At 41.3% G+C, this 17824-nt stretch overlaps 1 protein-coding gene across 2 annotated transcripts in view; it reads right to left on the bottom strand.

Annotated features, from left to right (window-relative positions):
- Positions 1-451: 451 nt before the first annotated feature.
- VPS13D (vacuolar protein sorting 13 homolog D) overlaps positions 452-17824 on the bottom strand; it is a 99786-nt gene continuing 82413 nt past the window's right edge. For both annotated transcript variants that reach the window (XM_034068220.1, XM_034068221.1), the window contains 3 exons: positions 5684-5815; positions 1749-1989; positions 452-975 (listed from right to left, as the gene is read on the bottom strand). In XM_034068220.1, the coding sequence (XP_033924111.1) occupies positions 844-975; positions 1749-1989; positions 5684-5815 (505 nt within the window). In that variant the 3' untranslated portion in view covers positions 452-843. The remainder of the gene's footprint in view (positions 976-1748; positions 1990-5683; positions 5816-17824) is intronic.

The following is a 17824-nucleotide window of genomic DNA, read 5'->3' as shown; positions in this document are numbered from 1 at the left end:
ACTGGAGTTAAAAGATTTCAGTTGCCAAGGCTGCTCACTTGAATTACTGTAAAAGCAGCTGAGGAGCAGGGGTCTTCAGTGGTGTGACTTTGCAAGGGATGACTGCTGGTTTTGGAGCAGAATCAGCTTTTTATTGTCTAATAGTTTGAAAATGTGACTGAATTAGCAAGTCCTCATTGCAACATTTAACAAAACGAAGGGTTTATTGTTAAAAATGAGGATGACATTTCAGTGAGCAACAGGTAGATGTACATTTAGGTGTATGAGTGATTTAAGAAAAAAAAAAACCCAACCAATGCACCGTGATCACAGTGCTAAAGCTCCAAACCACAGGACATCTGTGCACCAACGGTTGCAATTAACTGTTAACTTACCTTTTAAACATTTATCTACATTCCTGCACTGTGAAAATCAGCTTTCTCAAGAGACAAAAAAGAGACACAAGGGCTAGTTTCAGGTAGTGCAGTAAAATTCTGATAGCTCCTTTAATTTCTTTACACAGTAAACAGACTTCTAATTATACCAACACCCTGGTCTGTACTTTCTTATTTACATGGAACTCTTTTACATATATACATGTTAGCAAAATACAGGGCATGTCCCAGAACCAAATTCATTTCAGCTATACCTCTGTTACACAACTAAAGCTTAAAAAAAGAATGAAAGCCCACCATGCCCACCTCCCTTCTTTTACACACACATCTTACATCACACAGTGATCCATTTAGCAGAATACTACAATCAATCATACGTATTTCCTTACCATATAGAACTTTCTCTAGTGACAGAATACCATCAGCTCCAGACCAGTAATTGCAGTTCAGTCTGGCAGTAGGAAGAGGTTCAAGAGTCCAGCTCTAATTGGTCTTGATTTTCACTGAGTCTTAACATAAGCTGTTGTTCATAATAAAGGCTCTTTGCATAGTTTATTTCTTGAGACAGCTTTACTGCAAGAACTTCAGATTTCACATTCACCTGCAAAGAGAAACACGATTTTTCATAATGAGGTACTGCTGTCACCTAAACCAGAATACAGATATTTTTTATCACTTCACTAACCAAAGGGGTTAGCTCTGAAGTCTCCTGTGAGGAACAGAAATGTTTCTGTGGTGATTCCTTCTCAGGCTGAAGTAAGGAAGAACTGAGAGGGAGAGACAAGTAAATACTGATAGGTACTGTAGGATGAGAGCAGAAACATCTTGCAACATCTGAAGTTACCTCCTTCACTTCCCCTCCTACTTTTTATCTGGCTCTTCTGTTTGGAATGTAAACTGACATGGGTCAGGGGTGAGCTTGTAACCTTGCCTGTAAAACTGACCCTCAAACAACTTCTGCAGTGGGTGTGACACGAGTTCTGGCTGACTTGGACATGCATGACACACTCTCTCCAATCTTAGTATTATAGGAAGAGAAGACTAAATAGGCAGGGAAGTACTTAAGTTTCATGTACATATTGTAAAGTTAAAAGCCTTTTCCAAGTAAATTCACATTTCCTACTGTAACTTTTCTGCCTGCAGAAGTATCTTAGATTGTGCCTTCAGCTATTCTCAGGACTTTGGGGAGCAAGTCATACTGTCACCCAGACCTTTCCAGCAGCCACTGGTTTCACTGCTGGCAGAACAAGGTTTTCATTGTTAAGCAGCACAGGAAACCAAACACTAAGGACTACAAACACCTGGGCACCTCTACAGGTATAAAGGGGAAAAGAAAGCCCCACATGAATGAAACAATAGGTGCTAGATCCTTACCATTGGTTTCTGTTGTGATGGACCTGGCATAGCTACACCACTACTGGTGTTAACAGCTTTCTTCGTCAACTGTATGTACACATTCCCATGGTCTTTTGAAACAAGGCAGTGGTAGAGATCATCATACTTGACTTCGAGAAAGATGGCCTCACGGTCTGTGCAATCACCACTCTTCAGGAAATAAACAGCTTTAGATGAGATCAGAACACAGTAGCTGTCTATGTTCTCCACTGCTATAAAGCTGCAAAAAAGAGAAAAAAGAAAAATTAGTAACTTAAAGCTAAAAATAGTAACCTAACAAATGTCTTCACCTGTTGTGACCTTTGAAAGGCTTTCAGAAAAATAAATAGTGTTAACAAGTACAATTCATCTGTATTTAATTTAAACTGTTCCAAAAAAAAATCAAGCTGATGAAGTACACTCTCAGTTAAAAACGATCATGCTGTAAATCAAATATTAGTACTAAATGTCTAGCTTCTAGCTCTGGACATGAAAAGGGCATATAAAAATAGCCTTTAACAAGGCTTAAGAAGAGTCATTTCCTCACATCAGAACACTGCAAGTCCTCATACTGAAGCTTAATTGTAACTAACTTCAGTTCCAGTGTTGATACATGAAAGGTCTGCAGACATTTATAACAAGAGCATTATCCTTCTACACACTGTAAACCTGCTGTGCTTCCTTTTACCACACATCTCCCCTGCCTTTAAAAACAAAAAACAAGTTTAACCTGCTGCCTGGATCAGTAGCTAGAAAAGAGAAATTAGCTGTTTAACACAGGGGTGAAAGGTTAAGCAGCAAGCAGGTTTCCCCAGAGAGATTAGTCTGAGTGATGAATAGTAGAGGTAGAAAAAAGTGAGTTCAGAATATTGAGAATTATGATGGCTGGAAAGGTAATGAAAATAATGCGTAACAAAAGTAACCACAAAGTGAAGTAGGTATGTGACACACAAGCTTCTCCCCCGCTTATCATTTACTACTGAAATGAACCTCATTAGTGGGGTTCTTGAAATGCTGAAAGTTTCACAAAATCAAATACAAAATTATAACTATGGAAGAGTGCTACCTAGAGTAATAATGCTCCATCCACAGCAGGAGAAGCATAGCTGTAAAAACAAAGATTCTGCTGCTGCCAGGTAGGTTTAAAATTACTCATTTTCTGAACCGTTGCTTACTGCTGTTGTCCTAATACCGTGTGCAAAATACTCCACTAGCTCTGAAATCACTGAATTTTGTTTTTACTCAGGAGGTTTTGGTAGGTAAAAAATCTTTACTATCTCTGAAGCTACTGCCAACTCTACCATTTAAGTAACACTTTGCACAAATTACTCTGAGCCATATCCAAACAAATCCATTACTACAAATGGAATTTCAATAGCCAGAAAAGTTTCAAGGTCAGATCATGGTTTCTTTGTGGTGTAAAAGAATAATTCCGCTAACTTTCTATTGCTAGTTCTCTGAAAGACTGTATTGTGCACTGACCTTGTATTTTTCCTGCCCTATGCCTGCTAGCCCTGTCAGCTCACAAGTGCCCTTGTTTCCACAAACTTGGGAAAGGCAAACACACACAAGTCAACAACTTACACTGCCAGTGAAGTGCTGAGAAGAGCACAGCCTAATTTAAAAAAAGGCCTGTAATATACTGTGCCCAGCTCTAGCCTTAGATAAAACCATGGAATAGGAAAAATGAATTGCGCTCTTTTAAGTAAAACAAAATGGACAAACCCATTTATTTCAGCTTCAAAAAAACGCCAGGTGGAAGATGTTAACACAGTTACTGAAACTAGCAATTGCCCCTCAGTTTTCCATCAGGAGTTTAGACACTTTGGGGTAAAGTTTTTGTCTTGTAAATAAGTAGGATGGAGAGTGGTATTTTTTATGAAGTATTGCAGAAAACTTAATTTTAAAAGAGAGCAGCATTATAGCCTGCAGAGTAATAGGCTTGTTCCTTAGGACAGACATACAAAAGCAAGTACAGCATCTGACAGAGGTCCTAGCTCTGCTGTTAATGTTAAATGTTAAAGGGTCAGGCCTCTACAAGAGCTGGAACCAGAGGCAACTTCATGGCACACTTGACTTGCTCTGCTTCTTCTCTAGCAGAGGAAGGACCAGACACCCTGAACACTGTGTCTCTGTCTTTTGCTACAGTCACAGGGAGGCTGAGAAGCTTGCAGTGGTTTTATACATCCACAAAAGCAGCACAGCTGTTCTCCTGATGGATGGAGGGACATCCATGAGGAGAACTGAAGCCTGCAAAGCTACTGTAATGTTCAGTGGAAGTGACTGGGTAATTGGGCTGTGGGTTTGTACGTTCTCTGTAAGAACAACAGATTATAAATCTAATTTTCCATACAAGATTTTTACTGGTGTCATGTATGTATTTTGAGGAATGGAAACAGAGGTCACTGATTTAATGGCAAAGCATAGAAACATTAGCTGATCTGTGTTCAGGCTCTACATTTTGTCCCAGGTTTGAGTCATGCATTATTACCAATTTGCTCTTGCCAACTGTTTCTTTCTTCTCCGTGTCTAGTTCTCAAAATTGGTATTTAACCTTTTAAGATACTACTTCAAGATACTACTAGTTGGGTTTTTTTAAAACCCATACTTCTACACTATTAAAAATATCTCAGATTAATAAAACAAAAAATTAAATGAAACATGATCCAGTAGAACAAAGTAGAAGCAACCAGATCTCTGGAGAATTTGTGGGTTTTTTAACAACATCAGGAAGTAATTACACAATATTTTCCAGAAGTGAAACAGCCAGCCTAACTGGAAAAAAATGTGGAAACATTTAGTTAGAACAGTAGAGCAAGGTATTAAACCTCCTTTTATGGATTTAACTCTGAAGGAAAATATGCAAATAATCACGTCTTTAAATGTGTTTCTGATTATGATGCTAGGATAAAAGAGGCATAATTTTGTACTTATTTTCCTGACAAGAAATGCTGTGTTCTTGTTGAATGATGTTCCTAATGGTGAAAGTCACAGTGAATTAACAGTGTGACTCGATGACAAAAGCCCACTGATCTGCTCATGGGTGCACTTGCTAAAAAGCTGGCAATACTTTTGGTCACAACTGGCTCTCTTTCACTTCTCCTTACCTAAGGCCCAGACTGTATATGCATAAAGACACTTACTTAAATGAGATGAAAACAGCATAACAAGGGTGTGCGATCACAGGGCTGCAAGCAAGTAGCAGACTGGATTCTACCTTCAGATGCCTGCAAGAGCCTGTCAGAGCCTGATCACTGACACTGGTGAAATTAAGATACCAAACCAAACAAATAAATAAATAAAGCTGCAGGTTGTTTTGGTCATTGGCTGTTAACAGCTCAGGAGTAACATGTACCACAGGTGTCCAAGTTAGTGTCTCTCTAAATCAGAGCCACCTTAGAGAGCACTGTGCTGGTCAGTGGTGGTCCATGTTCTGTCATCAATCACTAGCCTCTCCCCTAAGCCTTGGGCTGTGTAGAATGGGAGGTAAGGGACAAGAGAAGGGAAGAGATACTGGTAATGCCTGGATAAATGTTAAAGGGGAAGAAGAGCACAGGCTTGAAACACATACTTGTTTTATCAGTGGAGGGTTGGACATCCATTGTGCTTATTAATGGACTAATGATTACTTAGAAAGTTACTGAGATTTCATCTTTTATAATGATAGAAGCGGACCAGGGACTTTAATAAGAGCAGGAGTCAACAAACTGAAGCTCTGCTTCTTCCCCAGCCTCTATGTGAACTGCAGGAGTCCTATGGCACCTGCAGTGTCCTCTGTGCTCCTGCTGTGCAGCTAATGGGTATCAACCAAAACCAAACAACATGCATGTGCATGTGGGTGTGTAAAACAGTTTTAGTCCCTCTTCCCCAAAGACACCAAGATACAATGGCAGCAAACAGAACTACTTAGAGTAACTTTGCCAGTCAGTACTTACAACTCATCTGGGATGTTGTCAGTCAGTTTGAAGAGCTGTTCTTGTCCTTCTGCTTGACTTTCTGAGTAGCGAGGCAAGAGCCCTTGTGGTCCCCTGCAGCAGCGGGGCTTCCTCACTCTCTCTGCTCGTGTCCTGCATGCAAAATAGATGCAGAAAAATGACTTAGTGCCACAGCAGCACTCTTCCTTCCACTCAAACCTGCAGCACAGTTTTATTTACTCTGAAGTATGAAGTGTGACAAAGAAATACCAGGTTTTTGCAAATACAGTAAATAGATTCTGTAATACTTGATGTGGAAGACATGGTGTCTGTTCCTCTGGTTTTACATTTCAAAGAAATGTCTCACATTTTAGTTCCACAGGTAAGGGGGCAGTGTGCTAAATTAGTAGGAAGGAGTAACCTAAGCTGAGTCCACTGTCTGCAGATTTGGATCGATTTATCAGCACAGTTTTACTGATCTGTTTATTCTCAGTGCTCTACAGAAAACAAGACTGCATCAACCTCAATAAAGCTCATGTTTATTTCAAAGCATTGAAGGGTTATAGAAATAGGAACATGCAGCTAAGACAAAAAAGAAAAATCCACATTAAAAAGAGGCTCTGTGGTAGGATTTAGGATAACTTACCTTTCTTGAGCATCTATTAAAAATGACAGTAAGACACATGTGTGGCCTAACAAACATGAGAGGTCCATACTGGCCCCCGGTGCTGAAGAACTGCAGGCTGGGTTCCTCCCTTTGCAGTATTTTGTTAAAAACTGAATTCCTTTAAGCTTCTGGAGCACCCTACCTCTGAAGAACTGTGTTCCAGGCTGCTGAGCCCTGCTTTATTCTCTGGCCATTCCAAACAGCATCACCCTGGAGCTGCTGCATGCTTTTTCTTATCTCTGTCAAGCTACTGGTGTTAGGAACTTTGCAAGCTAAATGCACCAGTTATGATTAGTGCTCTCCACTTCCCATCTTGAATCTTTGTACAAACCCTGTGCAGTGAACTACTCCTTTTCCATCACAAGACAGGACAGAAATCCCATGTTAGGTCACGTGTTTCTTTCTAAGCTGCCTGGCACTAGCACATAGGAGTAGCTGCCTTCTGAGCTTTGCTTTCTGCTGGTGTTTCCTCGGGAGCCTTGTTTCTGTGTCGCTGTTCCCCTTCAGCTGCCCTGTCCCAGACTTGCAACCCAGGTACCCTTTTACAATTTGTTTGCCTTTGCCTTTCAATGGCAACAGACTTGGGGGAGGGTGGAGGTGGTCTGCCCCTTCCCTTCTTGGCTGCAGTAAACATTACTGGAACACCATCTCTTACATGTCATTCATGACTTAGCATCACATTTGCTGCTCTCCCCCTGCAAGATGGGCCTCTCGGTGTTTTGGCTGTCCCGGCTCTGTCTGGTATCAACAAGGCATTTTGCAAACAAGGTACAGAAGCCAAAGATACTGACTGTGCAGCACAGCAGAGGAAAACATCAGCCAGTTTCTTTTTTTAATACATTATGACTATCTGGTAAGTTCTGATTTTGTTAATGATGTTATTGCACCCCTGACCTGCATAGCAAACCTCAGCAGCTCAGAAGCAGCACTCATCACTGATCCTCTGGGAGAAACCAGGACAGACAAGAACACTCTTGACTTCGACTTCAGCTATGGTTATGCTAAGGTAGAAAGTCGGTTTGTCAGCAGGGAGGATGAACTGAAAAGTGGAAATTCTCCAACTAAAAGAATGTGGAACAGAGCAAAGGCTTTAAAACCCATAACAAATGCTGTCATTAATAGTGCCAGCAATATGTTGTTAGTCAAATTTTCAGTTTTCCCTCTGCTAAAAGATGCTCTTGCTGTTCTGCCTGTCCCACTGCACCACTTTGCGTTTGACTAGATGTTCATTAAGAACAACATTATGCATCTAAGCTAAAAAAACCTGCTGCATAAACACACTTAGTATTACTTGTATTCTTCCATTTGTAGCCTTTCTTTGAATCAGGGTTACCTAAACACTAGACGATTTCCACAACCCAGGTAGGACTTCAGATTATTCTGCTGAGTACCAGCTGTGTGCAGTGGTTAGCACTTCATTAGTAAGTACTACAACTTTGGAGCAAGTCACCTCTCCTGCCCCTTAGATTTTTTTAGCTATAAGGAGGATCCAGCTGTGCCAGGTACAGTTGTATGGTATTGTTCCAAACCTACACCAGAGAGGAATAAGTGCCTGTTTTACCTATTGGATTCTTACAAAGTTGTAAATAAATGTGCTTGTTTAATGAAATGCAAAATGTTGAGGCAAAGGTCCAAAGAAATTAAAGGGCTCCAAGCAGTGTAATTCACTTCTTGCTGCTTGTTCTACGTCCTAACTTCCAAAAGCAGTAAAATGGCACAGTTTCACCTAGCCAAGAAGCCCCCACAGGCTGTTAAACCTCTACAGCACCTGTAGCTTCTACTGACAAACTTCAAGAGCGAGTATCTGAAGTGTAATAGAATCATTTAGGTTGGAAAGGACCTTTAAGATAGAGTCCAGCCATTAACCCATCAGGTTTCTCTCTCAATTGTTTCCCTTCCACAGTGGGTCAGATAATGTAGTTGTTAATTAACTATTGGCCAATCAATATCTTTTTAATTGGACACTTTCCTATGATGCATTCAGGAAAGCTGGATAACTGTCCATATAGGAGTTAGCACCAATGCTGTAGAATGGGTTTTACATTAACCATCTTCCAGACAAAATCTCAACTGTGCTGCAGTACCATGAGAAGAGGTATCTGAAGCACTGCAGGAAAAGACTCCTGTAAAAATGAAGAAAGAACAGGGCCTTTTGGTCAGACCTATTCTGGAGAAACCAGAACATCAGCGAACACTGGTTTGTAATGTCTGGCTCAGAAGCAGGTCAGAGAGCAAGCAGCAATCCTACAAATGTACGACACCACAGCAGCTTTGGCAGTTTCTGTCTTGTGGGTTTGGTTGTGGTTGGGTTTAGATTTAGTTTTTGTTTTTAAAAGGAAGAAGTACTTAAAGAGTATAGTACTTACTGTCCCCACTGCTCCTCTGTGCCTAAGTATTCACCCTGATGATAAAAGATAATCCTCACCTTAGTGATAAGGTCAGCTGCTTTCAACCAGGTGCCACTAGCATGAACATAAACTGCACTGATTTAGTCCATCACCCCCTCTGGCAAACTGCTCTGTTTGGTCTGGACAGCTAAAAACATTCCACACAACTTGATTTTTTTAATCTAAAACTTTGTTCTACTGTCTCAAGTTACGTTCTGTAAATAATAAGCAACACTGATGAAATAAAAGAGCTGCAGATTTGTAAAGCAGACGGTGGTGTGCCCACATCTGTGTTACATTAAACATGCACTCACCAGATTTGCTGATTCTTTTTTAATAGCACACAAACGCAACACAAGACAGAAATGCCCTCATGTCTACTAGTCACAGCAGGGTAGAGTGCTGCTGAATGAAGACACAAAGAGATTGGAATTGGTGTCAGAATGTTGAGGCACACACTCAGTTCTCCACTGTTCAAACCAAGCTGAACACTGGAGAATCACTGCAGATAACTCCAGGCAGCTCACGGTGTTCACTGTCTGCCTCCTGTATAACACCTCACACAACTCCTGTGATTCTGCTGTTTTGTAATCAAGCAGATCACAACCTGCTGAGGTAAGGAAGTTGTTCAGGCATTACCAGTCCTAATTAAAACTACACGAGACATGACATGTTTTGCAGAATTGCTTATCCTTGTTCCTTCACTAATGTCACCCTGTTAGGTTTACAGATGTGATTCTTGCTGAGATGCATAAATACACAGTGGCTTTGAGAACAGTAACTGTTACTCATCTTTTAGGTGTTTTGGACCTAAAGAATTTTCTCAAAGTGTACTTTTGACAAAACCATTAAACGAAAGAAAATGAGAAGCTATCAACCTTTGTATTAGCAAAGATGACTGTGAAACAAAACACTGCACTTCTAAAATGATATTCAGAATGTCTGTCTTTCATTTCCCCAGTATCACACCCAGAATAACTATTCAGAATAAAGCAACTTTAGGAAATTTAGCAACATCTCCTGAGGAAAAAAGAAAAAGCAGACAAGAAAATTCTGATGTCTAACACAGTATCACTACAACTGTCAATTTAAAACATGTGTCTGTGGGATCCCCATCTGTCCTTGGTAAGAGAGCAGCACTGGCAACTACAGACCTGACCAAAGAGCCCAACTTGAGCATGTGTACAGACCTTGATCCATGATCAGCAGAGTGCAAGGACACCCCAAATTCTCCACAAACAGCTGTCAGTGCCAGGAGATGCAGTTCTGGTGCCTGCCACTAGTATTTAGTTGAAGAGGCTTCACCTGCTGTACCTGTCTGTGCATGTCTGGCACCAAGCTTCAAGTCCATTCCATCTGCAGACACCAGCAGGCAGATCAGCCACATGGGCCTTCCAAAGAGCTCTGTGGCAATGAAGTCCTCCAGTGAGACCTAGTTCTTACTGCCACAGCTTCCAACAACTGTCATTGACACATCACGTTCATAAAGGTGTTCCAGTTTAGCCACCTCATCACCCCAGCCCATTCAAAACAGTAACTTAGTGGTTCTGGAACAGCTCAGATTCTGTCAGGGTTTCCATTGCAAACTTGTTTTTTCAGGTTTGTATCAAATTTATTGATGAAAGGCTGTTCTGGGCTGTAACCTGGTGTACAGACTGTCAGCCTGGGAACAATTTCTATCCCTTGAAATAATTATAAGCTAACCTTAGTTCAAACAAAGGAAACCTGGCAGGTAATAGAAGCCTATGAAACAATTCCATGGCTGCTAGTATTTTCAAGACGTAATATCAAACCTGTTACTTACTTGGCTCTGGAAAAAACCTGCTTCATAAATAGAGGGACTGCTTTGCCTAAGGCTTTACTGCAGTTCAGACCTTAAGAAGGGACTTGCCTTAGTAAGTTCAAGGAGGAATGGCCTTACGTCTTCTATCACAAGATATGCAGCAACTAAATACATGCTGCAGTTGCTGGAGTTCAGAACTGGAATGCACCTGCAGCCTTAAGTACCACCATCCCATGCACGTCATGTCCACAGAACACAGAACGAAGACAGTACTTGTCTCACAGACATGTAGTGGGAGGGCTCAGTGTAAATCATACTCAGAAGTGCCACAATCAATTAAATGCTAAACAATATATACCTTAAAAATGAACCTGAGAGTTCAGCCATCACAGCAACAAACTACACCTGATGCAGTCACACCACAGGGGCATATGGAAAAAAATGAAAACAAACATATGCCACTTCTAACTTGGTCTAGATTTCATATCACCCCTTTTCTAAAAACCCACTATTTCCATTATTTTATTTCAAATAACAGAAATAACCTCTGCAGTAAGAGGGAACACCCCCTGAATTTACTGAGCATAAAGGAACAGGCAGCATTGGGGTTTATGTGCTAGTTGTCTGCATCTGAGAGCATTAAGTGACTTGGGCCTAACCTCAAAAAACCCCATGACTATGTAGGTTTCATGTGGCTCTGCTGGCAGAGGATGGTTATGCATTGCAAAGGGTTAAGTGCAGTTGCCTCCTGCCCAGCACTGGACTTTGGGGGAGCAGTTCCCACCAGGCAGATAATCTCTGGAAGACCTGGCTCCTGAACCCAGAGCTCTGTCAGAATTCAGTCACTGTCTTGGACACACGATGCTTCTGAGGTGTGTTAAAAACACACATGCAGCACAGGCAGCTTGAGTGTTGGATTTGGCATTAGAATGTCTCAGTTAGATGCAAGAATGTGTAAAATCACAAGCCAGACAGCTCCCTGCTGACCACATATCTGAGGAAGCTTATATGCATTTATTCCAGCAAATGCACGGAATATATTGTGCTTGTTAAATGTGTTCCCAAAATGCTAGTTTCAGGCAGAAACATGCAAATAAATGGTGCCTAGGGTTAAAACCTCCCACTTACAGTCAAATCCCTCCTCTTCTGAAGGATCTACCAGCTCAGATGCTCAAGATCTTTACTTGACCCAATACACCTTCAGGAGAACTGCAGGATGCTGAGGAAGCAACTGTTTATCATGTAGGCCATTCCTGCCAACACAGGGATGCAGCTCTTCTTCCCTGTCCCCTTTTTCTTTGTATACAAGGTCAAAACTATACTGAAAACTTCCTCGGGTGTATGAGTGTGTACAACCTCTCTGGGCTTCAAGTTCAAAAGGAAATGAGAGGAACTTCACTGCAACCTCAAGCATAACTTCTTTAAAACCAGCAGAGCAGCAGCTGGACTCACCCAAACAGCACATTCTTACAGTGTCTGTGTTACACATCCAGGATGTAAGTTGTGTGTGCCTGCATCCCAGCCAACTGCATGGCACCAGCCACCCTGTACATCCTTTGGCACTTCCTCCCCCTCTGACTAATGGCTGTGCAGCAAACAAGCACCTTTTCACGCACTTTGATACCATCAAACTGAAGGAGTTCACAAAATATAACGCTGTAATCTCTGTTACCCCTCTCTCCCAGACTCTGCCTGTCTTTGCAGTGATGACAAGAGTTGTCACCTTCAAGTTTCCTGTCTCAAAATGTGTTGCAAAATGTTTCCATTCACCTCCTGATTCAGTGTAAAAGGTACAGTTCCTACCAGGGATTTCTTCGGAACACCCATCTGAAAACCAGGAGCTCAACATGCCTTGGTGAAGATTAAAGTGCCCAAGGCCATGGCATTATTATGGTGCCTCAGGGCATAAGGCAAGGAGGATTTAAAACTCTTGAGTAGTCTGCTGGCAGGCAGGGCAGTGGAATAGATGGAGTGTTGGTCTAACTTCTGTACTGATGTTTATAATGGTCCCCTTTATAAAGGTCCCCTCAAAACCCATCAGTGCTAATGGCCATGTGATGTAAATGCAAACACAGACACTTTACTTGGAGTAACAGGAATGTTTCCTTATAGTACTTCTACCTTCCTGGGAAAGCATTGTGCTTTCCCCACTTTGGGGAAGGAGGCAAACAATCAAACCAGGACATCAGCTGCTAGGTGTGCATGAAGCTGCTGTGTGAAAGGAACTGTGATGACTCCAGGTGTTTTCTCTTCAGACTCTTACATACTTCTCAGTTAGTGCAGCCAGGCTGCAGCCAGCACAGGAGAGTCCTCCAGCACAAGTTTTACCTAACCAAGCTATTCAAAGTTGTTTTGATTTTTAAAGTTAGCAGTTGCAAGAAAATTCAAATCAACTGTCTGTACTTAAGAACTGATACAGAGCATTCCACATGTTAACAGCAACATTAGGTGAAAAAATTATCTATATAAATACCAGCCACATGCTAAATGAGGTGACATCAAGGCAATAAATAGCTCCATCTGTATGAAACAGTTCGTAGAACAATCCAGAAGACATCTCTGAACTAAGAAGTAACTATGGGTGAAGTAGTACTGGAAAAAAAAAAATGGGTTGGATTGATTTTTTCTTTTTTAAATAAAACTCAGTTTTCTTGGATCACTTTATAAATCTGCTGCATGCTCCAAATCACACACACATGGATTTTTTTTTCTCCCAAGTAAAGAAAGTTGAAGGTTTACATTTTTATAGCAATGTGACTATTTCTGAATGGCAGCCGTATATATTACATGCAGTGTGAGAGGGTTAAACAGGACAGCCTCAACTCTTTATAAACTTTTGCCCTCTGGATATGTACTCATTGGCTGCTGTACAAGACTTGAGCTGTATTACACGCCTTAACGATATGGTTCAACTGTCGGTCAGGCTTGGGGCCTGGCAATAGGCCAGACCGCAATCAATGGGACACAAACCTCCCCCTTTCAGATCATCACGAAGGCTCATATTATCTCCTTTTTGTCGTGCTGGTTAAATTTATGGAGCAGAACCTCGAAGCTGCATTCCTTGGCTTGGGCCGGCCCACGCGGGCCTCCCTTTGTTTGGTACTGTAAGCGAGGCGTGCTTTGGAGGATTGCAGGGTTGTTAGTTCAGGCACTGACTGTTTGCTCATGACTGAAATGAAAAGAGTTCAGTGGAAGGGCAAAAGGACAGCACAAGTGTAAAACCCCATCCCAGCAGGCCCTGGGCTCCCATCTACAGACACCGGACTAGGGCTGCGCAGAAAACCTCACCACTAATGACAAAGGGAAGGTCTGTCTAGAAGCAGGCAGAGAGCCCAGCAGTACCTTAGTACGTACTTCGCCACAAGGTCCCTCGCTTCACATAAGCCTGTAATTACTACATAAATATGAACCTCAACTAATGTGCCTTGAAATACTGCTTAGAAGTGGTATTTGCTTTAAAGCAATGCCTTACCTTCTAATTTGAAAATAAAACCTGTCAGTAGACAAACAGTACCTGACCAACCACATGGTTTAGTATTTCTACTGTTTTAAACAGATGGAGTAACCTCAAAGAACCTGATGTCTGGGTATTTATTCCTGGGAGGAGGACATGGCAAGTAATTCTAGTAAGACACAAAACTAGTAGAAATACAATATGTAGCACAGATTTTCATTTTGTATATAACAAACATTTCCTACATCTTTATATTTGGTCTCAGAATGGAAAAAGCTCACTTGGGAGCATGCTCAAACACTATCTACTCCCAGCTTTATCACTGTGGTAATTCAAGGCCACTCCTTGATACAGGTCAGAAAATTAAGGATGTAAAGAAACCTTTTAACATTATCTCAGGTAAAATAATGTGGAGTGAAAGCAAATGGAAAGACAACTTGAAAGATGGTGTTCCTGATACATGCAAGAGAAACAAACACATACACGGACCCTCCCAAGGACTCTTACTGGGTATATGCATGACACAAGGTACCCGTGTCCTTGCTCCTCAGTACAGATGTTTGTGCTCACCTTCATCACCACTAGGACTAATAAAACCAATGCCCAAAAGGCTGCCCAGCCCCATCACCCCTGTGGCACAAACAGATGTGGTCAGTGCCCTGGCCAGCAGCTCCTGCCACTGCTGCTTTAGAAAGAAGCAAATAGACAAATACCGGTTCCTGTTCCACTACACCAGTTTCATCTTTTCTGCTATTTTTATGAACTGAAAATACAAGTAAGAGGACCAAAAGATACTAAAAAAAACCCACAGAATGTGCATTAAGCTTTTTTCAGGTCTGGGGATCAAGTCCAACTGGTTCAGTGTAGACTGGTGATTTGTCCTGGTACATTCCAGCAGCCACGTCTGTTTTGAATAAAGCTTTTGTTCATTTCTGGTCCACATACGCTTTCAACTTATCCCACCTAATTCCAAGCAAGTAGATTTGTGAATGGAAATTGTGGATACTTTATTGCTAGGTCTTGGGTGACTTTCCAGTTTGTTCTGCTGATGCTAATGCATAAGCCTCAGTTTTTTTCTTTCTCTAAATCTCTCCAATTCCACTCTAGGAGATGCCATTGCAAACTTGTTTATTCTGCAGTGCACTCCAATTATTTCAACCCAAGAAAACTACTCCATAGAATACACCAAAACAGCAACACCATTTAGCAAAGGGCTTTCCAAGTAAGAAGGATCTAAAAAGTACCTGAATGCCAGTAACAAGGAAACATACAGCACAGAAAGAGGTGTTCCTTTCACTTTTTTGCCTTGGTGACCAAAAGCTTGTGCTGAAATATAAGATAATTTGACAAAATTTGTAGTATTTTCAAGGGAAATATGTTTTTCTTCCTGTCTGGATGCATTCCTTTGAGTCAGTGGCTAGTGGACTTCCTTGACAGTGGGCAAGTGCTGTACCCACACTGTCCATTTCCAGTAACAGGAGCTTATGTGGCTCCTGTTCTGAACTCGGACACAGCAGCACTCCCAATTAACACCAAAGCCAGGCAAGTCCCTTCAACCCACTGATAAGAACATACTTGCCTCTAGTTGTAATTTACCAAGGCACTAGTAAATATGTTGGTTATGTGTCCACTATCACAGTGGGAACTCTGCATTCATTCCTCTCTTTATTTGTTGCTAATAATGAGTGGACATCTAAAGGAAAATGCAATTTCACATTTTATCCTAATCTGACTACGCACCATTATTCACTTGAGTCTTCACTCTTCCCCTCAAAACGTTCCAGTCCAGTGCCTCTGTCCCTTTCAGTCCTTAACAGCCTGAATGCATCCAAGGTATCTTTCTGCCCTCAAATGTCAAGTTAAACACTATGTTTTGAGTGGAAAAATCTTTCTTTCTTACAAAACAGATAATGACATTTGGAATGACAGTTTGGTCCCTCATAAAGCCTTCCTTTTTAATATTACACACATTACCAGTGGTGAACCCAGTAGTTTTCTTAAACCAGGCTTTTGTTCAGTTGTAGCAGTAGGAATACATTCTGACATGGCAAAGCAAAAAGGCTTTAAACCAAAGAAACTGCACAAGCTTTAACTAAATGTTTAGCACTCCCTACTGGAATTTAAACCATCCAGAGCTTCTTTGCTAATATGCAGGGTGTGCTAAACCCCAGAAGTACAGTGTGAAGGGAGCACTTATGAACCTCAGCAACTGCAACCCTTGGGCTTTGGAATGTGTCTTTCTACAAACAGCTAAAGTGTTTGCTTCCAGGTTTTCCTGTCTCAGTCCCTGCTTGTAAGATACTACTTAATAGATCTGTAAGTATGTAAATACTTTACATCTACTTAAGATGTAAAATGAAAGACCTGTACAATTAAACGTGACCTAACACTGGCGAGTAATAGATATTTTTTTTCCTAAAACCTCCTTTTACTTAGAACAGTCATATACAGCAGATGTGAAAGCAACCACAGCAGTACAACATCAATGAAGTATGCTGTTGGTCCGAACTGTTTGTTTTTAATTCCACTTTTTCCAAATAGTTCAATTGAGTCAAGTTAAAATAAGGGGACAAAGACGCCCAACTGTAACGACAACTTATTTCACAAAAACTCCAAATATCAAAGGTATCTGGTAATGCAGACACCTAGGAAGGAGCTTCTGAAAACACTACTCTGGCCTAAAGTAAGGTATTTGTAGTCATGCACAAAAAGCATTACAGTTTTGTTTTGTGACAGATGCCAAAAGGAAAGGCAATGGGCTCTCCTGGCACAGAGCTTTGGATCTCCACATCATCTGGACTCCTGGGGGTGCTGAGCAGCTAACTGTGCTCTCCTGCAATGAACCAACGTCTGGTTCTGAAACAGTGACACTTTTATACGTATGGTTCTAGAATTACAGACTCTGCAGTAAAATATTATTAAGCAAAATGAATATTTTAAAGGTTTGTCTTACTTTGCTAGTCATGAAAACTACATGCAACAGAGTCATTTTCTCCAGTCATGCATAGCAAATTCTGCTGTACTGTATGAGTATGTAGAGATTGAGAAGTGCAGTCAAGTGTGGGATGGCAGCACACTCCATCCTCAATTCCTATGATTTTAGGCACTCCAGAAAAGTAACCACATGCCTTAACTGCTTGGATTCTTTCCACAGAGTTCTGAGGGGCTGTAGACTGGTGCAGTGAGTATGCAAAGCAATCCTGCCAGGATTCCAGCCCGAGTCACACATAATCATTACCTGAGACTTCCCTGACAAAAAGCCCTATTAGTTCCCTGACATACAGTACATAAGACTTACTGCTGTATAGTCTAGGAAAGACCATACTTCTCTAACCTGAGTCATTGCTTTGGAAATAACCCTGGGGAAAAGCAAGAAGAAAATCAAATAATTCTTACAGAAAGCTGTAAGAAAGAAAACCACAGTCACAGCTACAAGGCAGATGTGTCAAATGGCAGTGAGGAACAAATGAAGAGGCAAAAGGAACAGAGAAGCATTTCTGTTCATTCTTAGGGTAACTCTATTTATATAAACATAGAATGGTTTGGGTTGGAAAAGACATTAAGATCACATAGATCCAACCTCTCTGCCATGGGCAAGGGACACCTCAGCCTAGACCATGTCACCTAAGACTCTGTACAACCAATCTAATTTCTATTACCTAGAAATCATTTCAGGTTCTGGGTGGTGGATTATTACCTCTTTCTAGTTAAGAAACTAAAATAGCTGAGGTGCATTTTCAGAAAGAAGAAAAACCCTTAAAGTTTTGAGATTAAGTTGTCCATACTGAAGAGGTTCAGGGCTCTGGTTAAGGAACAACTTACCCCCAAGCACATCTACACCCTCTTCCTCAGTGAGCCAGGGTGGTCATTT

Source organism: Melopsittacus undulatus, chromosome 12 (assembly GCF_012275295.1).
Source record: "Melopsittacus undulatus isolate bMelUnd1 chromosome 12, bMelUnd1.mat.Z, whole genome shotgun sequence".
Classification (NCBI taxonomy): domain Eukaryota; kingdom Metazoa; phylum Chordata; class Aves; order Psittaciformes; family Psittaculidae; genus Melopsittacus; species Melopsittacus undulatus.
This window is presented reverse-complemented; position numbering and strand designations above follow the sequence as displayed.